Consider the following 21,505-nt stretch of genomic DNA (forward strand, 5'->3'; position numbering starts at 1 on the left):
CATCTCCACACTCTTGTTTGTACTCCGGGCTTGCTTATCTGCTGTACAGAAGCCAGCAGCGGCACGTGCATGGCACAAGGTAACCAGAGCAGTGCAGCTTCATGGCTCCGCTCCCTTCAGCCTCGGGGCCAGCTCTGGCTAGGTCCGCAGCAGCTTCCTGCAGGGCTGGAGATGGCCAGGCTGCCTTTTACCTGGCGGTGGCCACCTCCAGGGGTAGGGATGGAAGAGGTTTACCAAGTTTTGCCTGACTCGTTCCCTTGCCTTGACCAAGAACAGCACAACACCCGTTCCTAAAGGGAGACATGGAACGAGGAGGGGGAAACCACAGCTCTCACAGAGTGTTCACATTCACCTCAGACCATCACATGAGTGCATGAAGCATCGCTCTGTACGGCCCTTCGGCCTTCCAAAAAAGAAAAAAGCCACTTCACCAGAACAGCACGAGTGTCAGAGAAATTATTCCCCCCCAAAGCAAATCTCCACACACAGGACTGGAGCTAGGGGGGGGGGGCTCCCGGCGGGCCCCGCGCGCTTCCCGCCGCCGCCCCGTTGCCGTGGTACCGCGGCCCGGCCGCCATCATGGCGGAGCCCAGCGCGGCGGTGAGGGAGCCCCGGGCTTCCCCGTGCCGTCCGGTCCCCCGGCCCCGCCGCGCTGAGGCCCCGTGTGTCTGCTTCTCCGCAGGAGCGCCGCTGGCTGCAGGCTGCCGGGGACTTCGTCCGCCGAGCGCTCCCAACCCGACAGGAGCCGGGTGGCGCGGAGCCGCCGCCATCACCAGAGCTGGATGCGGTGCTGCGGTGCCTGAGGAGAGCGGGCCGCGGGGAGCTGCCGCTCGGCTACAGGTGACGGGACGGGACCGGGGACGGGACTGGGGACGGGGGACATGAGGGGGTGTCGGGCATGAGGAGGAGACACCGCCCACCAGGCTCCGGGTGCAGCCGGGGGTCGCGCAGCCAGGCTGGGGGTGCACCACAACCAGCACCACCACTGTGACCAGCAGCAGCACCATCACCACCAGCAGCGTGACCAGCAGCACCACCACCACGACCAGCAGCAGCAGCAGCAGCACCACCACCAGCAGCAGCACCAGCAGCCAAAGCAGCGCTGCGCAGCCTGCCCCGGATGCTGGGGGTGGGAGGGCTGTTGTCGAAGACGGGTAACCGCACGCGTCCTCTTGGCTTCGACATGCCCCCGATCGCTCTTGCGGTATGATTAAGCGCCGTATCCGCTAGTCTGCGGTAGGGAGGGCGCAGAAGCAAAGTGGGGCATCTCGCTGAGAGCTGGATGGTGTGCAGCTGGATCCTGCTAGGCTGCACTGATACCTGTCAGTGTTAGCACGTTGAGGTTTGCGAAGAGGGAATCTAGGATAGCATAGTCCTTGTTTTAGTTGGTAAAAGGCTATTATATGCTTGGCATCATGAAAAGCATGTAACTTGCTGAGAAGGGTTCACATTGGACGGTCTGGATCACCTGGATCTATTTCTGCCATCTCCAACTCATGGTGGGGGAACGTTTGTTAAAGCCCCTGGCTTGTGTGAGAGGCTACTGGGCTGCTTGTAAGCATATGGTGTCCACAGTTAGCCTTCGAGTTCTGGAGCACCAGAGGAGGGTTCAGTAGTTACCTGCATACGATAGCAAGGATCCAGCATACTCCTTTAGTTTTGGTTTATCCAAAAAAACAATCAGCACTCATAATGAAAACATGAACAGCACTGTGTTCTGCTTGTAGACCATAGGCGTCAGTATTAATCCCAATTTTGCTGTATCTCTGAGGATGCAGCAGTTTGCTTATATCCTTTTCAGCTAATCCTTTCCAGTTGAGGTTCCTGCCAAATACACAAGTACCTACACGTGTTTATCTCTTCAGATTAATTTCTTATACGAGCACTATTTATAGCTTATGCAGACCCATCACTTGTCTAGACTAGTTTCTGGCTTTGAACTATTGATACCTGACTTACCAAGTGAAAATTTTCAAATTCATATTCTCTGAATGTGGTTATCTCCTGCTCCTGAAGAAGTGGGTGTTGCGAATACAGCTGCAGTTTCACAACCTGAAATTGTCAGCCAACCTCACTGGAAACAAGTACCAAATCACTAGCCAGAGACTGGCAATACTCATACCTCTTACAGTATTGCTGTTAGCATGGACAGAGGACTTTTGTTAATTCTCTAGCACAGACAGCCAGGTTACGGTCCAGTGAGGATGCTGTCTTGTTCTCCCATATTCAGTACTGTGGTCAGTCCAAGCATGATAGATGCTCAGATGGGGAGAGCCTCAACTGTGGTTGATGTCAGCATTACTCTTTCTTCTCACGCCCTGCCAAGGCTCAGAATGTGGATGGAAAGATTCAGGGCTCACTTGGCTGTGTTCTTACAGGTGAAGGCACAGCCTAAGATTACTGACTTATCTCACTGCTTTGTATCATGTAAGTTATGCACAGGAGCGAATCTGTTCCAAAACTGGCACAGTCTTCATCTGTTCAGCCTTGAAGAAGTTGTTCAGCCTTGCTTTGGCTACAGTTCAGCACTTTTCACACTAAATGATGGAATTAGTTGGTGTTTACCTATGTTCGTTACTGACATGTAAGCTGTCTTGAGCAGTTGTTGCGCTTTTCTCAGTCTCCCATTCAAGTTAAAAATGTCTAAACTCTTCTCTCTCCCACCTTCCCCCCACGTTACTAAAAAATTGAAAACATGTTCCAATTTGTCAGCTCTCAGTTATTACATTTTCCAGGTCTTCTGCCTACTCAGGTGACTGTAACAGCAAAGGGTGTCTGTTTTCAGAGGGGATACTTGGGCAGAACAGACATGTTGGCTGAGCTGAGGGACATCCCTGATAAATGCCGGTGAATGGGTTGATTCTTGCCATATGGTATCATCAAACCATGCCAACAGCTAAGGCTCTTCTGACTGGGCCAAGCTTTGTCCACTCCTAAGATCACTGTAATCCCTAAACTTTGCAGGCTGAGTTCATGCTTCTATGTTCTTCCTTTTCATTTTTTTCCAGTTTCATCTCGATCTCTGACCTAAAGAGTCAGCAGTGCATGCCATGCTGCAGCCACTTGACCTGGAGCACTAATGAATTTAAAGAATGGGCTCGTCAAGGACAAGGTGCTTTACCCACGCACAGCTCTTTGCCAAGGGCTTACCTGATCTTGGTTGGCTATTTAACAGATGGAAGGCAAGAGGACAAAGAGAAGTTGGTAGATGGTTGCCTATATGTGAAAGACAATACTGGGATAATCCCTTGTGAGGTATGTCCTTGGTCTGAGGGTTTCTGTGTCTATTTCTGTTTCTGGGGCTCTGTCTCAGACCGCCACAGGCTTCAAACAGTTTGCCAGGGTCTGTACTGAGAAAAATAACACATCTGCGTAACTGACATGAAAACAGCAAGCTCACATCCTGGGGAGAGGATGGAACATGTCAAATTTGTCATTGCTAGGAGAGCAAATATTGAACATACTGGCCTGGAGAAAGAGAAGAGTAAGCCTAATGTACAGTCCTGTTACACGTTGAACAGCATGAGGTGGCCTGGGAGACACGGAGATCGTAGAATCCTGGTTTTGTTGAATTTCAGCCAGTGGAGAAGAAATAACTTTCTGGAGAACTGTAGTGGTTGTTCAGTGATGCACTGATGACATAATTTGAGGAAGTAATAACTTGTGTGACAGTGGTGTCACACAAAAAGCCTCTTAAAGGTCATAGGACGGGGAGTCTAAATACTAGGTAACCCCTGGAATGGTGATGAAAGAGCAACGAGGCTGTACCTTCCAGGAAAGTGAAGAATAGGCAAAAGTGATTTAGTTCTGTTGGTATCGTCTTCTAAGGCCTATGTTCTAAACATGGGAAAAGAGGGCAAGTGAGAATTTTCGAAAAATAGCCTGGAAATAACAAAGCCTCACGGGGGGAATGATATAATTCAGGAAATGCTAGTTGTAGAGCTCAGCAAATCTGCACCAGATTTGCATCTGGAAGGCCAGAAGTTCTCTGTGCAAGACAGGGAAGTGGGTAGAAAACGCTGCTCTCATTTAGTAATGAAGCCCAGCAGTAGAATAAGAGTTTATGGTGTGTGTAACAGCAAATTAGTAGACTAACATTGTAACTAATGCTGAGAAAAAATACTGTAATTCATCTCAAGGTTTTATCTCTCTGTCTTTTGCCTTAGCTCCTGCATTTTGAACTGGAGTGGCTGGAGTCACTGTTCCTCTTCCCAAGCTGGGCATACATACTGCAGACAGACCAGGGTGCAGCAGGGTACATAGAAATCCTGTTGGATCCCATACCAGTAAATCTCCTCCCGAAGAAAGTACCTGACAGCACTGCAGTCGTCTACCCGGCATCGGCTGAGCCACTGCTTGCCTCCAGGTAAACGCCTAGCGCGGTCATCTACAACGTAGTGCTGTTGGCTCTGGTTTGGCAGGTATCACAAAGAGTGCTTGGCTTAGGAAGAGCCACGTTATGCTTCTGCCACAGGTGGGAGCAGGATGGTGAGTGATGGAAGTAAATGTTATGTAATAAAGCCACTTTTCATCAATAAGCTATTTTCCAGGAGTTTACTTGAAATTTTTATTCCGTATTTTGGCAAAGTAATCAAAATACATCAGGAAATAGTTACAATTTGTCTACTACAGAAAAAGCATGAGAACAAAATGATCACTCAAACTTCTGCTGAGGCTAAAGTTCACTACTTTGCTTAGCACAATTTTTTTCCCTTTTTTTTTTTTTTACTTACAGTGAAACAAAAGTATCATTAGAATCCAGAATTACTTTCCAATATGAAATTAATATATACCACTGGTCAAGTTCTTATCAGATTGCTGAGATAAATGCCAGTTAAATGTCAGATACTAAGAGTTAGCTGTTCTCTTCAGTGGAAATGATACTTACAGTATAAGAAAATCATGGAATGGTTTGGGCTGGAAGGATCATGCAGTTCCAACTCCCCTGCCATGGGCAGGGACACTTCCCACTAGATCAAGTTGCTCCAAGCTCCATCCAACCTCGCCTTGAACACTTCCAGGGATGGGGCATCTACAGCTTCTCTGGGCAACCTGTTCCAGTGCCTCACCACCCTCTGAGTGAAGAATTTTCTTCCTAATACCTAATCTAAATCTACCCTTTTTTAGTTTAAAACCATTACTCCCTGTCCCATCACTACACTCCTTGACAGAATCCCTCCCCAGCTTTCCTGTAGGCCCTCTTTAGGTATTGGATGGCTGCCATAAGGTCTCCCCGGAGCCTTTTCTTCTCCAGGCTGAACAACCCTAGCTCCCTCAGCCTGTCTTCCTAGGAGAGGTGCTCCAGCCATTTGATCATCCTTGTGGCCCTCTGGACTTGTTATAACAGGTCCATGTCCTTCTTGTGCTGGGGGCCCCAGAACTGAACGCAGCGCTACAGCTGGGATCTCACTAGAGCAGAGCAGAGGGGGACAATCACCTCCCTCGCCCTGCTGCCCACACTGCTTTTGATGCAGCTGAAGATACAGTTGGCTTTTTGGGCTGCAAGCGCATATTGCTGGCTCATGTTGAGCTTCTAATCCATTGACACCCCCAGGTCCTTCTCCTCAGAGCTTCTCTCAATTCATTCATTGCCCACTCTGTATTTGTGCTTGGGATTGCCTCAGCCAAGGCGCAGGACTTTGCACTTGGCCTTCTTGAACTTGATGAGGTTTGCCCAGGCCCACCTCTCAAGCCTGCCCAGGTCCCTCTGGATGGCATCCCTTCCCTCCAGCGTGTCGACCATACCACTCAACTTGGAGTCACTGGCAAACCTGCTCAGGGTGCACTTGATCCCACTGTCGATGTCACTGACAAAGATATTAAACAGCGCCAGTCCCAATACTGACCCCCTGAGGAACACCACTCGTTACTGATCTCCACTTGGACATTGAGCTGTTGACTGCAGCTGTCTGAGCATGACCAGCCAATTCCTTACCCACCGAGTGGTTCATCCATAAAATCCATGTCTCTCCAATTTAGAGACAAGGATATCATGGGACACGGTGTCAAATGCTTTGCACAAGTCCAGGTAGATGATGTCCGTTGCTCTTCCCCTATCCACCAGTGCTGTAACCCTGTTGTAGAAAGCCACCAGATTTGTCAGGCGTGATCTTCCCTTAGTGAAGCCATGTTGGCTGTCACCAATCACCTCCTTATTTTCCATGTGCTTTAGCAGAGTTTCCAGGAGGATCTGCTCCTTGATCTTGCCAGGTGCAGAGGTGAGACTGGCCTGTAGTTGCCTGGGTCTTCCTTTTTACCCTTTTTAAAAACGGGGATTATGATTCCCCTCTTCCAGTCAGTGGGAACTTCACTGGACTGACCCAACTTCTCTAATATGATGGGTAGTGGCTTAGCAACTACTTCTGCCAGTTCTCTCAGGACCCACGGATGCATCTCACCAGGTCCCATGGACCTGTGCACCTTTAGGTTCCTTAGCTGGTCTCAAACCTGATCTACAGTGGGCAGTTCATAATTCTCCCAGCCCCTGTCTTTGCCTTCCGGGGCTTGGGCTCTGTGGCTGGAGCTATTGCCCGTGAAGACTGAGGGAAAAAAGTCATTGAGTACTTCAGCCTTCTCCGTATCCCAGGTGACCAGATCTTCCATTTCTTTCCAGAGAGGGCCCACAATTTCCCAAATCTTCCCTTTATCACCGATGTACCTATAGAAGCCTTTCTTGTTGCCCTTGATGTCCCTGACCAAATTTAATTCCATTAGAGCTTTAGCTTTCCTAACCTGATCCCTGGCTGTTTGGATGATTTCTGTGTATCCCTCCCAGGCTATCTGGCCTTGCTTCCACCCTCTGTAGGCCTCCTTCTTCTGTTTGAGTTTGGCCAGGAGATCCTTATTCATCTGTGTAGGCCTCCTGGCATTTTTGCCCAACTTCCTCTTTGTTGGGATGCATCGCTCCTGAGTTTGGACAATGAGCTCCTTGAATATTAACCAGCTCGCTTGGGCCCCTCTTCCCTCCAGGGCTTTGTCCCATGGTACTCTACCAAGCAGATCCCTGAAGAAGCCAAAATCTGCTCTCCCAAAGCCCAGGGTAGTGAACTTGCTGTGCTCCCTCCTCGCTGCCCTCAGGACCCTAAACTACCACCACTTCACGGTCACTGCAGCCAAGGCTGCCCTGGAACTTCACATTCCTCAGCAGCCCCTCCTTGTTGGTAAGAATGAGGTCCAGTATAGCACGTCTCTTCACTGGCTCCTCTGTCACTTGGAGAAGGAAGTTACCATCAATGCATTCCAGGATCCTCCTGGATTGCGTGTGCCCTGCTGTGCTGTTCCTCCACCAGATATCAAGATTACTGAAGTTCCTCATGAGGACATGGGCTTGTGAACATGAGGCTACTTCTAGCTGTCTCTAGAGGACCCCATCTACTTGGTCTTCCTGACCAGGTGGCCTGTAGCAGACCCCCACTGTAATGTCACCTGTCCCTGTCCCCCCTTGAATCCTGACCCATCAGCTCTCTGCCAGCTCCTCACCCATTCCAGGGCAGAGCTCCTTGCACTCCAGCTGCTCATTGATCTGGGGGCAACACCCCCTCTCCCTGCCTGTCCTTCCCCTAGAGCCTGTATCCTTCCATTCCGACACTCCAGTCATGGGAGCCATCCCACCACATCTCCGTAATGCCAGTGAAGTCATAGCCCTGCAGGCATGTGCATCTCTAACTCCTCTTGTTTATTCCCCATGCTACATATGTGTTAGCACGGAGACATTGATTTGGGCCCCTGATGAAGCTGCCTTACTGGCTGGAGTGGCTGGAATTCCTTTGTGCTGCTCTTCAGGTGCTCTCCTGCTGACCCGTGACGCTTCTCCAGGCTCTGGGCACCTATCACTGACACTGGCATCAAACTGGGAGGAGCGAGATGGAGTGAGGTTCCCCTCCCCTGGAAACTGTAGCTTAAAGCCCTCTTCACCAGCTTGACAAGCCTATGACTGGAGATGCTCTTCCCCTTTCCTGACAGAGGAAAAAGTAGCTGAAGGAATTGCAAGTCTTACTCAAGTTCATAATTTCAGGTTGTGCTAGATAATGTTTTATCTTCATGAGCAGACAATTCTAGATGCAACACTAAAAAGTGACTAGTGGGGCTGCTTTATGTTCTTCTGGTTTAATTGGCTTTCTCTGCTTATGAACAACTTCTTTGAGCTTAAGTGTTTGGTTTAGCTCAACAACTTTCTAAACAAGAAAACTTTTTTCATATTTCAGTGTGTACACTATTAGACATTTGTTAACTTAAAGCTTCTCTGCTGGTCCCTGTTATCTGACCAATTTTCCATGTTCCTTCTTTAAAGATGTTATCAATAAAGTTCATCAAATGTTGTTCTTGGGACCTGTGTACGTTGAGGTCCTGGCATTTATTTTTAAAAACTTATTAAATTAAATGATATTTTTTGTCTAAGAATGAAGATTTTCTTTGTTCAGAGTAAGTCGAATGGTTATTTTGAAGTTCAGTACGTGTTTAAATGAAAATGATAAGTACTTGTTTCTTTAAAAGAATAATGTTTGTTGGTGTTTTTTTTTTCTTCATTTTTTGAAATGAAACCGTGAAATGACTAAATATATGCCACCCTTTTCTCCTCTCATCTGCTTTCAGTTTTGCTGCTCTTTTACTCTGTGCCAAGTTTGTCAGGAAGACTGCTGTTGCTTTCAGGCCGCTTTTGTTTATAGGCTTAGGGACTTCATAGTTTCATATTGCATGGATCTACGGAACTGAGTTCTGTTTTCTGCTGCAGAATTGCTTGTGACTTTCTTTTTTCCCCTTTCAACCTATAATTGGCTTCTTGTTTGTGATAAAGCTTTTTATAATCTGGCTCTCATCTTGGAACGTGAATCTTTTCAACACAATCCTGCTGTCTTCAAGTATTAAGGATTTTTAAAATGTCAAAGGGATTTAGTTTATGAAAAGTTAAAGTAAGAATTTTTGTAGCCAAGTGTTGTTTTGAAAACCTCTCTGAGAAATGGTCCACATGACTTTGTTAGATCCTTTATTGCCAGAAGGTGCATGCTATGTGTTTGTGTAACTTGGTTTTGAGATGCTTTGAGTTCTTCCATTTCTGATTTGCTTTGCTTCCTCAATCGTCCTGTAGGATTCCATGTAAGAAAAGACCAAAGCTCAACGTGGCAGGTGAATTGGCCAGGCTCAGCCCTCTCCTTTGTATTCACCGGAAGACATTCTTCTTTCTCTTCCTGAAGTGCTTCACCTCAGCTGTTAGGGTCCCTGTGCTGGTGCAGGTAAGCCCTTGGAGTTTGCCCACCGTATGTATTTGTGTACGTGTTGGTCAATCCATTCTTTGAAGCTTGCCCTTGACTTCTCAGTTTGATTTATGTATCCTTTTACTAGTGACACTTCTTGTCTTATTCCATGCAGCCTACAATAGTCCATGTACCACAAGTCAATTGCTATGCCCTGCAGAGGTACAACCCTCCTCCCTTCTGCAATTGCGTTGCCCTCGAACATCTTGCAGATATCACCCTTTTAGTGAGAGTGTGAGGTGATCCTCTCAAAAGAAGAGATTATTAGGTGGGGTTACCAGGGTTGGGAATAATATTTTTCCTATGCAGGAGATGCTGATGTCACTTTTTCTTTCTCTGCTCTAGAAGCCCAGCCAGCTGGCATGGCACCATGCTCTCCAGTTGGGTCACAGGTACACAGTAACAGGCCTGAGTATGTCCAGCCTGAAGAAATCTGGGCAAAGGATGTTTGTCACTGGTGTTTCTTCCTGCCTTCTGCCTTACTGTGCAGAGCAGGTAAAGGAGCAGTCATTGGACAGTGCTTGGCAAGGAGAATCCTCTCTGTCTGCTTCCCTTGAGACCACAGAGCAGCTCAGTGACTCCTTAGAATTGAGAGTTGAAGAGGAGAGGCTAGGATCAACCAAAAAGTCCAAGATGATCTCATATGTGGTAAGGATTTGTAGCATTAGCCTTCACCCACTCATGCTCTAGGTCTTCAGCTCCTGGCCTGCAAGATCTCATTGTCATCATGAATTTATTTCCCTATCACTCGGGCCTGTGAGTCTCTTATACTCTGGGATACAATCCAGAATTGTAACTTTCTGTTTGCTTTTTATTTAGGGAACCGTCACCAAAATACTCAATGCCCAAGCTGGTCTCTATGAACTTGATAACAAAGTCTGCTTGTGCCTTGCTTACCAGCAGTTGTTGAACTCTGCACGTGGACTGCGACCAGGAGCATGTGTGGAGGTAAAGTTGTGAGACTCGTGAGGTGTGGTGGGTTGATCTTGGCCAGCTGTCAACCAAGCTGTTGTATTGCTCCTCCTCCTCAGCCAGACAGGAGAAAAGAATAACATGGAGGGAAAAGGCTCTTGAGTTGAGATAAGGACGGGGAGATCACTCACCACTTACCATCGCAGGCAGAACAGACTCAAACTGGGGAAGGTTCATTTATTGCTGATTAAAAATAGAGTAAGAAAGAAACAAACAAAACTCAAACCACCTCCCCTTCTTCCCAGGCTCAACTTCACTCTGTTCCTGACTCTTCTCCCTCCTCTTCCCCCCCTACACCCTGTCCCTGTGTGGTGCAGGTGGATGTGGAACGGGGTTGCAATGAGTTCATAATGTTTCATCTCTGGCACTTCATAGGCTCCTTCCTTCTCATACTTTTCCCCTGCTCTACCATGGAGCACTTCCCACGGGCTGCAGTTCTTCAAGAACTGCTCCAGCATGGCTCCTACCCATGGGCTGCAGCTCCTGTCAGAAAACCTAATCCTGTGGGCCGCAGCCTCCTCCAGGCCACATCCACCTGCTCCACCGGGGGCTCCTCCATGGGCTGCAGCGTGGAGATCTGCTCCGTGTGGGACCCATGGGCTGCAGGGGGACAGCCTGCTCCACCAGGGGCCTCTCCGCAGGCCGCAGGGGAACTGCTGCTGCCTGCCTGGAGCACCTCCTGCCCTCCTGCTGCACTGACCTGGGGGGCTGCAGGGCTGTTTTTCTCACATTTTCTCACTCCTCTCACCAGCTGTTGTTGCACAGCAGTTTTTTACCCTTTCTTCAGTCTTCTCCTTCAGGGGCACAACCAGCATTGCTCATTGGTTCAGCTCTGGCCAGCAGTGGGACCCTTTTGGAGCCGGCTGGAACTGGCTTTTACCTGACTTGGGGCAACTTCTGGTCTCTTCTCACCTGGCTACCAAACCCTTGCCCTGGGGCATGGCTTACAAATGTGTGGGTCAACAGAAGACTGCAGGAATATTGGAACTTTTTCAGCAAGTACCTGAAATAAAATCAGGGATTTTACTTACCAGGCTTGGTCGTGAGAGTTGAAATGAGAATTACCTGATTCCTGACTCAGCAGTGGCAGGTACTTCAGTTCCATTGGGTTTATAGACCATCCAACAGAGTAACAAAGGATTTGGGGTGGGGTGATGGCTTCATGGCAGCCTGCTCATTTCCTATCTTAAGTTGGAATGTCTGTCTCTCTCAGCTCATCGATGTCCACCTCATACAGAAGCCTGTGGTGTCCTCTCCTTCCATTGTGCTTGGTGCATGCCTGAACAGCACTGTCACTCTGAAGAGTTTTTCAAGGCTCAGCACCCCTTACCAGCCACCGGCCACTTCAGGAAATCTCTACTTAAAGCTGCTCTTCCGCTATAATCTCGATATGCCATGCTACCTCTGGCTGGTGAGCCTCCTGGAGACGTTTGAGGGGAGGTGAGCATAGTTCTGAAGTCAGGCTTTGTGCAAATGTGCTTTCACAGAATCACAGAATCGTCTTGGTTGGAAGAGACCTCCAAGATCACCCAGTCCAACCTCTGTCCTAACACTAACAAGTCCTCCACTAAACCATATCGCTAAGCTCTACATCTAAACGTCTTTTAAAGACCTCCAGGGATGGTGACTCAACCACTTCCCTGGGCAGCCCATTCCAACACCTAACAACCCTTTCAGTAAAGAAGTTCTTCCAAATATCCAACCTAAACCTCCCCTGGTGCAACGTTAGCCCATTCCCCCTCGTCCTGTCACCCGGCACGTGGGAGAATAGACCAACCCCTACCTCGCTACAGCTACCTGGGCATCATATAGACCACATGTTGGCAAAATTCACGTACTTGAAGACTAATGGCAGCAGCAATTGTTCCTGGTTTACTGGCCTAAGCCAGCCATTCATTTAGGTTTCACATCAAGGCCGGTTGTTTATATCTTACAGTCACTCTTATGAGGAAATCATGGACTTTTTCAGGCCCATGTGCAGTAAGCCCACTGCTCTCTGGAAGCTGCAGTGCTCCAGAGCACATGCTGACCTACTCCCACCTACAAAGCCTTGTTCTGAAATACAGAGGCACTGTAGGAACGCGCACCTTCCAACCTGGTTTGCACGGTAAATGAGCGTTGGCACTGAGGCTGGAGCTGGGAACTGCTAGAACCAAATCACAGACGATATAAAGACTCTTATGTCCTAGTTCCTCACAGGAGCAGCACTACCTGCTCAGCATACTGCTCTTAGATGTTCTGAGTCTTTTCAGTAGTGTGAGCTTCCATTTGAGAACCTCTGTTCTGGCAGGTTTTCCCACACAAGCTTATCTCTGAGGCTTCTGGGTGGTTTCTTGCTCTCTCTGATGGCTGTGCTCTGCAGTACAGCTGTGGGACAGTTTCTGGGTTCGCTTCTGGGTTATGTTACTGAAAATGCTTGTTTTGTTCTGGAATAGTTAGGGTTGATCACCATAACTGCTGCCTCAGACATTAAATACAAAAAGGTATATATTCAATCCCAGACAAATAGCGGTTTTTAGTATGCTCTGTCTTCCTCTCTTTCACTGGCATTGTGACTTTTTACCATGCTTTCCAATAAAACAGCTTTGGTTTTGCTCCAGGAATGATGCTAGCTATAAGTTTTAGTTTTTATTAGCTTTTCCGCTTGCTTTAAATGTCACTGCTAAGTTCTGCTACTGCCTGAAAGTTGTTGCAGTGAGTTAGTTACTCTCTCTCTTTACTTGATTTCACCTTCTGTTATTAAGACTTCGTTTTGACTGGAAGCGCAATCACTTTCAGGTGTTCAAAGTGGTGAGGTAGGCTTCTGAAAGGAACCCAATGCAAGGAAAATATCAGAACAAGAGCAATCTGTGGTTGTTTTGTTCTGTCTTGTGACTTTTGCATCCTGCAAAAGAAAACCAAGTATGCCTAACATGAGTAATCATTATCAAGCTTAGCCAGACTGCGTGGAGGTCCATTTGTGTGACTTAGAGGGAGATTATCTTCATGTGGGTTTTTTGTCCGCTTGACTTTTGAGGTTTTGCCAGTCTGTCCATTTCTGTATCTCTTCCTGTTCCTTGTCTGCTTGCCTGACTTCAATGTGCATCACCCTTAAATGTTCCTTTTTTAATCACCGTCTTCTTTTTGCACTTTCCTTAATTCTTGTCAGCACATTTACTCATAACAAGCAGAAAGAATCCCTGACTTAAATGCAAAACCCACTGAAAAATGAGGACTACTAATGTGTAATCTTTTTCAGGTTTTCTTGTTTCTTTGGGCACCAGCAACTGTTGCGTAGCTCAGTACACCAAAACCCTGGAGCTGCAGAGAAGTTCCTTGTCCCCCTTCTGCAAGCTGTGGTACCTGGCAGAGAGGAAACAAGAGATGTCGATAATGAAATCCTAGCAAAAACACACCAGTGTCCACTGAAGAAGGTAAATGCTCTGTGAGCTGTTTTCTGTTTATCGGATGGGAAGAAACTCTGCTCGTATTATGATGATGATTACTATTTATCTTTTTTCCCCCCTCCCTTAGTATCTGACCCTGGATCCCCCATGCCAGATTCCATCTCTGTCCGCACTGCGTCACATGGCAGAACAGAAGAGCTGGGAAGGCTTCTGTCCCTCGCAGCTGCTCTCCCCCTTGGAGGCACAACACATGGGCACCCAGGAGCTGAATCGCAGGCTGGCCTGGTCCTACTGCACACTCTGGGCAGGAAGTTTCCAGCCCCGACTGGTAAATGCCTAGTTCCCTTTACTGCCTGTGCCCTGAGAGTTCCCAGTTCTCCTTACGCCTTCCAGCACATCTGCTGTCCTTTCCCCTGTCTGCTGCATGCCTGTTCCTCTTGCTAGGGAATGACACCACTTTTCTCAGCTGTGTTGTGTTGAACACAGGCTGCGTTTGGGCTGCTGCTGTGCATGCTCTGATTTATCTTCTTTTGTGTTGTAGATAGTACAAGGTGTGCTGAGAGTCTCCTCTAGGAGCAGTTTGCTCCAGCTGCAGGACAACAGCAGCAGACTTCCCTGTGTGATATCCCACAGGGATGGGAGCCCCTTTGCCAATACAGCTCTCATAGGTATGTCCCACAGAGCTAAACTGGAGGGTGCTGGGCATTTGCTGTTCTGCCATCCCATTACAAAACAAGGAAGAAAAGACTTGGTGTGGAGATGCTGAACTTGTCACTGCCTGGCCTCGTGACTTTAAATGAGGAAACTGAGCTTGCTGTTTTTGTGTTCTCTTTTCATTAGCTCAGCTTCTTTCTCTGTTTTCTTTGCAGGATCACTCTTGCAGGTGGAGAACTATCAGCTTGTAGTGGAAAGATTCATTCAGAGTGATTTTCCCTCCTGGGAGCAGCTGGCAAATCCAGAGTATGTGAGGGAGAAAAAAAGCAGGTGGGTCCCTCTATTCAGTACCCTAGTAAAATCATTACTCTGCAGTTCCACACCTATTTTGGACTATGGTAGAGCTGCTTATCAGCATAATAGTTCAGTGCCAAAGCAACTATCCTTTGCTACTTACAGGAAAGGAGATTTTTATCAGCAACAAATCCACCGTTTCCATTTTGTTCAAAATACGTCCGGCCTGGTAGCTGCCCCCTATTTCACCCTTTCTTGCTGCTCTTTCTGAATACCTGCTGAGCACTCGCCAGAAGTGTTTTTGCCAGATAGGTGTTGTTTTAGGCAGCCACCTGTCAGGAACAGGGAGTATCATTGCTACCATTTGTCATTTCAGTGTCTACGTGCAGTTCTACTTTGAGGATGTTCAGGTTCTCCGTGCTGCGGATGGACAAATCCAGAAGGATTGTAGGGGTGAAAACAGCACCTCTTTGAGGAAAAGGAATGATGGCAGCTCAGCATCTGAGCTGGAAACCCCAGAGGCAAAAATGCTGAAATTGGAAGATCCCAAGCCAGATCCTGACAGAGATGAGAGCTGTCAGAAGGGCCCGAGCAGCACTGGAAGAACCAGCTGTGTATCTCACCTGTTCTTGGTTACCCAGAAAGAGGGTCTGATGTTGCGCAATTACCAGCTAGCCAGAGAAGGAGGTGGAGAAGGACATGAGCTACAGCGTAGCTTTCAAGTCACGGTTCTGTGGCTGGGCAGACCTGTGCTGTGGAACCACCCCAGAGAGATCGGGAACCTACCGGCTCTGGAGGAGATCAGCTATGATGGAGAAGAGGGCACAAAACAGCAAGAAGTGAGGCGGGAGAAGGCTTTGGGGGTGGTTTGTTATGGTTGGGAGCTGGATATGTGATAATTTAAAGATCTAGATTTCTAAACGATGGGAAAGTGATTTTTGTCTTGGGTACAGGTGTGTATTTATACAGGTAACTTCCTGGTGCCGCTCCAAGGGAGTTCCTTCTCTCAGTCAACTTCCTGTAAATACATCCACCTTCCTGGATGGTGCCAACCTTACTATTCAACCAAGACACTCTCTGCTGGGCTTGTTCCCTTTCTGCTCTACTTTCTATTTCCTACCTTTTTCTTAACATTTCTCATCACCTTTTCCCCTTCTCCCCGTCTCCCACCAGGCGCTACTGCTCTTTATGGGGAAGTCACTGCAATGGTTTCCATTTCTGCACCTGGATGGGCTGTATCGTTTCATTGTGCCCCGCTGCTCGGTAAGGGAGAGGTTGTCTTGCTGTTTCCTGTTGGAGAATTTTTGCCAAATTGCATGTGGGAGATGAGCTTAGTCACCCTCTGACTTCTCTGTTCAAGGCTTGGAATTCCCATCTGTCTTGCCAAGGAACTGCCTCAGTTCTGTGTTTAGTTAAAACTTTCAGAGTTTTGAGTTCAGTGGTGGTTGTTTTTCTTTCTTTAAACCATTGTTCATCAGCAGTCCTCTTATCTGCGTAGCTTTCATCTTCTTCCTTTGATAGTCATCTTCTTTGCCTTATCACTCTTCTCTCAGGACGTGGAAGTGTTTGACAAGCTCAGATTTCCACCTGTGCCAGCAGAGTTCTTGGGCAGGTCATCTTGCCCCTTATGCCTGCCTGTCCAAGATACCTGGCGCTTGCAGCATGAGACATGGCTCTCCAGCCCAGCCGAGCACCAGGTATGCACTGCCTGACTGCCCTGGGCTTTTGCGGGTGACTTGTGGTTCTCTCCAGAACTAGCTCAGAAAATTATCGGTATGGAATATCTTGTCGATGAGATCATTCTGCTCTAAGCTCCATCAGGGGCTACTGCTGGGCTTTTTATTTTCCTGCCTTGGAATTATTCTGGGGAGGAAGCATCAGTTGTTTGATGTAAAGTACCTCAAAGCATGCAGAGTTTCTTTACTGCTCTGGCTGCTATAAACTGCAACCCATCTGAGTTGGTCTCTCTCCCAATTCTAGCTGGCAGCCAGGGCAGTGCTGACGGGCATGGACCAGAGAATTTCCTCCATTCCAGAAATACTTAGCAACAGGTTTGTTGGTCTGCCCTGTACTAGATGTGACTATGCCTTATGGAATGGGTCAACGTTGGTTTTTATTGGAGACACTACAACATAAATAAATGAATAATTAATGACTAATGAATTATCTGCCCGACAAGGATTGTTTAGAAATACTCCTATGTGTAAGTAATCCAGGCTGACTCTGTCCTGTTTATCAAAGCTAAAGGGATTGCAGGCTACATGGCTGCAAAATGGTGTCCAGAAAAAATTTGCACTACTGCTGGTATGGAGTAGGTGCCAAAGATCTGTGCTAAATTCCTGTCAGAAGTGGAAACAGGTGCAGCAGGGAAAATGTGGAAGGGTTTTTGTTTTCTTTTGTTTGTTTTCGATGCAACCGGCTCAAATAAATAAGGAGGTTGGAAGCTTTCCTTTTCAAAGCATATTTAATCTGGGGTGATATGCACACACCCCAAAACCTTTACCAGTGTGTTATGGTTAGCTGAGTTTTTCTTTGCTTGACTTCTTCCTCTAAGAAAAATAATCAGGAGTTAAGCAGAAAGGAAAGCTGTAATTTCTCTCCCATTTTCTGTATTCCTGCACCTGAAAAAGCAGAAAGCAAGTTAAGGGGGCCTCTTGTCCCTGGGTGGGGTAGGCTGCAGCAAGCTGCCCTGTATCCAGTCTTTCAGGTGCTCAAGGGCAAGTTCCCCTGAAGCTGGGCTCAAGTAACAGCACTGTGCTTAACCCTGACCTTTGTTGTTGCAATCTGGGTCGGGACTTTTTCCTCTGCCTTTGTCTTCAGGCAAGACGGAAATCCTATGATTCTGGTCTGCTCTCAGTTTCAGAGGTTCCCTTGTTTCTTTCTCTGGTGAGATAGTGGAGAGGATCTTGTGTGCCTCTCCTAAGAATGAGAAGCCTTCTGTGACTCTCAGCCTTCTAAAGCAGAAAGGTAAGATTTCATGACAGCCTTGTCAGGTAATGGATTGTTTCTTGCTTATTTCCGTTTCAGAGAGCCATTGCGCTTGGCTACCTGTGTATTTGAGAACAGGTGGAGGTGTCCCACTGTATGTCAGGGGGGAAATTGTACAGTGTGCATGGTGGCTGTGGGAATACTCTACCTGGAAAATGTGTGAGATGGAACAGTAGCCTCACTGTGACGAGAGAGAAAATACCTCCAGCAGTTTCAGCTCCGTGACAGACTAAGCTACCTGTGTGTGAGCTCATGATGTGTGTTGTTCTCTGCCTCCTTAGGGAGTCTGCTAGCCAGCGATCACTGCGTGAAGCTCAGCATCTCAGTTGCTCCAGGCTCCCCTGTTGTGCTGGACGTTTACATTGCTGCGACCTATATGCAGCATCTGTGGGGTTTGCTTCCTGGAGCCAAGATCCTCTTCCAGAACTTGGAACGCAAAATCTCCAGGTACCTCTGTCTGTAGGTCCCTGATCTGGTTCTGGTCTGGATCGGACCTCCCTTTTACTGTCTTTGAAACCATTTCTCCTCTTGTTTGGGCTTTCCTTATCCCTTGTGCATGCCTTCCTGTCTCCCCAGCCCTCACTACAAATGATTTTCCTACCATGTTACAATTAAGACCAAACCAGCCATCTCTGGTTTGTTTTCTATGAGCTGTTTCTGGCATCTACTCTCTCATATTGCAGATTCCACAATGTGTATTGCACGTACATTGCCTCCAGCTGTGTGACCATCCTCTCTCTGCCAGCTTCTCACCTACTTCTTCCTTCCAGGTGAGTCTAGGGTCTGTTGTCACCTTCAGTGTCCCAAGAAAGGTTTCTCTGTTTCAAGTTTGTCATGTTCCTGTTTCTTCTAGTCCTGCAGGAAAAGCCTCATCCCCCTCACTAGTGTTTCTATCCAACTTGCAACTTCATCTACAAAACCTGCCCCAGGCACGGATTTTATGCCACTTGTCCTGTGTGTTGACCCTGTCCCTGCAGTGGGTTTGCTCACTTTGCAGCAGCATCTTCAAAGAGGTATTCAAGCTGCCAGAGATAATTTGGGAGGAGGCTTGCAGACTTTCTACTCATACATCCTATGCTACCATGTAGAAGAAAGGAGTTCCTATCCCAATTCCAGAACCTCTTTTTCCGGTGTCTGAAAAAGACTTGCATATTGGAAAGGGACCAGAATGACAGCCGATTAGAAGTATGCATCTGATATCAGGCAGGCTTGCAGCCAGGACTGGGGATAAAGTGAGGGCATTCAGGGGGAGAATCCTAATGTGCTAGTGCTCTGCTTTTCCCCTGTGCACTGCCACTGGGGTTCATCACCTTGCAGCATGTGTTTTTTCACCCCTTGCAAACTTTTCCCAAGACATCCAATGGAAATTCAGTGAAATTCTTTAATCCTTTGCATACTTAATTAGGGGGATTAAAAGAAACAGTGGCCGTTCCCCTTTTCTGTTGTGTCCACCCGTACATAGCTGTAGCTTTACTCTTCCTTCAGGGGAAGTGCACCCGACACAGTCCACCCTGCCCATCACACACTGGAGTGAGGCAAGCCAGTGCACGGTAAGCGCTGTAAAGACTGGGTCCGGGAAGAGGTGGGTAGGAGGGAACAATTTACACAAGACGGGAGGGAATAGGCAAATCACGGATGGGCTGCGGACAGGAGAGCGAAGCTGAGAGTTGAGATTCCTCACGTCTTCCCAGCTGTGAACAAACACACTTCTCTCCCCGCTGAGACCCGTTTTCTGGGACGTGACACTTATGAAGGGGCAGGGCGTTGTCCTGACCTCCCTCCACTCCTCAGTCTGCCTGCCCTCTCCATAGGGTGCTGGTGGAGGACGGAACGGGCGAAGCTTTGGTGCTGTGCAGGAACCAGCACGTGGCGGCGATGCTGGGCTTGAGCCTTCTTGATTGGGAAGCTGTGCAGAGCTGCGTGCAGAGCAGGGGCAGAGTGTCCATTCAGTACGGGGAAGCTACTGGGACTGGGGTGAGTGGTTTGTTCTGGCAGTGACTGCAGTGTGCGGGGCTTGAGCCTCAGCTGGACTGGGTTCCTCTTTGCCACGGGTCTTCTAGTGGCTCCCTGCCTCCCTCTGCACATTCACTGACAGCACACACTTCCCTTCCTCAGTGTGCAGAGGATCCCGAGGATCCCATCGCTTGCTACCTGAGGAGCCTTTGCAGGAGTCCTCTCATCTGCCGCCCCATCCTGCTGGATTTCAGCCTAGACAGGAAGCCCTCCAAGATCCTGCAGCCTGGTAAGCAAACACTGTTGGCTTTTGTAATGCTGGGTGGGTGTGGGAAGGAAAGGAGGAGCCGGCTCACCATGCTGGGGAAGGAGAACTGCCTTCACTGCCCACAAAACAGGATCGTTGGAGGATTTCCATGGAATTGTGAGCTCTGTAGCGTAGAGCGAAGATGTCTCAGCAGAACTATGGTTACAAAAATACAGAAATAATGTATAATATTGTTGTATAAAGTGACTTTTATATATGGTTGGTTTTGCTTTACACAGAAGCATAAAAATAGTACTGAATTATCCTTGCAGTTGTGGTGAGGAACTTGGAACTATTCTGTTAACATTTTATATGTGTTTCCAGGGAAATAATTAATGTGGTTCCAGGTTGGTTAAACAACCAGGATAGTAATTGTTCTAAGGTGTCAGTGAGAGGCGTGTGCGTATGTGGTGGTGGTGAGAACATGTTTTATTAGCAACCCCCTTCCACTCTCCCATTCCCCAGTGCTGAGGTAACAGGTTTATTTCTACGGGTTGCCTCATACATAAAAAAAAAGCCTTCCCTTTTACAGCAAGTTTTCCAGCCCTGGGATGGGAGGGGTTCTGGCCAGCCAGAGTTACTGTGTGAACTTTAAAACTAAGTGGCTTTCAGCCTTAGTCAGGACGGCAGGTAGAGTCAAGAGTAGGTCTGGAAATCCTCACCACGGCCACAGAATGTAAAGTGCTGAAGAGTTTTGAGTTCATGGCACATGATGCCACAGCTGTGCAGTTGCTCTATTAAGGGGATGTTCTCCTCAAGCCACTCGTGCTAACACCTAGCACTTGGGTATGGGTCCAGGTGCTGCAGGGGCTGGCTTGTTAAGCTCACCAAAGGATGCTGTGCTGTTGAGTCTGTCTTCTGGACGTGACACTGTACAGCCAGGTTGCTGATGGTGAGAAAAGACACAAAGCTCAGTGTCGCAGCTATGTGAGAGGCGCATCGTTCACAGCAATCCACAATGTAAATGTCAGTTTCCTCTAAGCTGGAGGAATGCTGGCTAAATCCTTTAATCCTGTATTCATTAATCTTCCTGTCCTTTGTGGTCTAGCAGATGCTAAGCAGCTGCTGTAAGGCCTTCCCTCCCCCAGCAACTTTTACATTTGTCTGCTAGAACATGGCAGGAGCCATCTGCTGAGTTGTTACAGGTTGTGTCCTTCCCCTTCAGCTCCACTGCAGCTGAGAAATTTTCGGAGTGGTGAAGTTGAGTTTGTGTCACAAATGGGACCTCGACAGAGCCTGTTGTGCCTGAACGTGGAAGAAGTGGAACAAAAAGCCTTGTGCTATCTGACCAGAGAGAGGATTGGGAGGACGCCAAGTCACTGCTAAGCGGGAGCCATGGCTTAACATCTCCCCCAGTGGGAGGTGAGTTATGGAAATACTTCCTGGAATTAGGAGCTTTATTCTTTACCCCTTTCCAGTGGGAGCACAGGCTGGCGAGCACAGCATGAAGGGTGTAATCAAGAAGCTGCTGGGACTTACGCAATTCTTGAGTTCTGGACCATTGCCACCAGCCATTTTGGACTATGTTTTGTGGGAGAGGTGTTCAGTGTCTCCTGCATGGTAGTCATTGCTCTGGGCCTAAGGCACACAATGTGTGTATTTTATGTGGTAGTATCTACTAAATAAAGCTATTAAAATACAGTTTAAATAACAGTGTCTATTTTAATATTCTTTTACTTGCTGTATGGAGAACTGAAGCA

The 21,505-nt window shown here is 47.9% G+C and overlaps 1 protein-coding gene across 2 annotated transcripts; it reads left to right on the forward strand.

Moving 5' to 3' along the window:
* Positions 1-546: 546 nt before the first annotated feature.
* Positions 547-21,456, forward strand: CTC1 (CST telomere replication complex component 1). Of its 2 annotated transcripts, XM_035540532.2 has the most exons (24): positions 547-600; positions 683-840; positions 3,009-3,255; positions 4,167-4,366; positions 9,086-9,230; positions 9,597-9,899; positions 10,071-10,199; positions 11,437-11,663; positions 13,462-13,636; positions 13,737-13,937; positions 14,151-14,277; positions 14,479-14,593; positions 14,934-15,396; positions 15,731-15,820; positions 16,111-16,254; positions 16,538-16,608; positions 17,415-17,524; positions 17,827-17,992; positions 18,229-18,315; positions 18,399-18,558; positions 19,031-19,095; positions 19,357-19,519; positions 19,661-19,787; positions 20,971-21,456. In XM_035540532.2, the coding sequence occupies exons 1-24, from the start codon at positions 580-582 to the stop codon at positions 21,129-21,131; spliced, it is 3,855 nt and encodes a 1,284-aa protein (XP_035396425.1). In that variant the 5' UTR covers positions 547-579; the 3' UTR covers positions 21,132-21,456. The 2 variants fall into 2 exon arrangements, with proteins under 2 accessions (XP_035396425.1, XP_035396426.1); XM_035540533.2 differs by lacking the exon at positions 9,597-9,899 and having other exon boundaries at positions 555-600.
* Positions 21,457-21,505: the final 49 nt, after the last annotated feature.

This window comes from Cygnus atratus, chromosome 1 (assembly GCF_013377495.2).
Source record: "Cygnus atratus isolate AKBS03 ecotype Queensland, Australia chromosome 1, CAtr_DNAZoo_HiC_assembly, whole genome shotgun sequence".
Taxonomy (NCBI): Eukaryota; Metazoa; Chordata; class Aves; order Anseriformes; family Anatidae; genus Cygnus; species Cygnus atratus.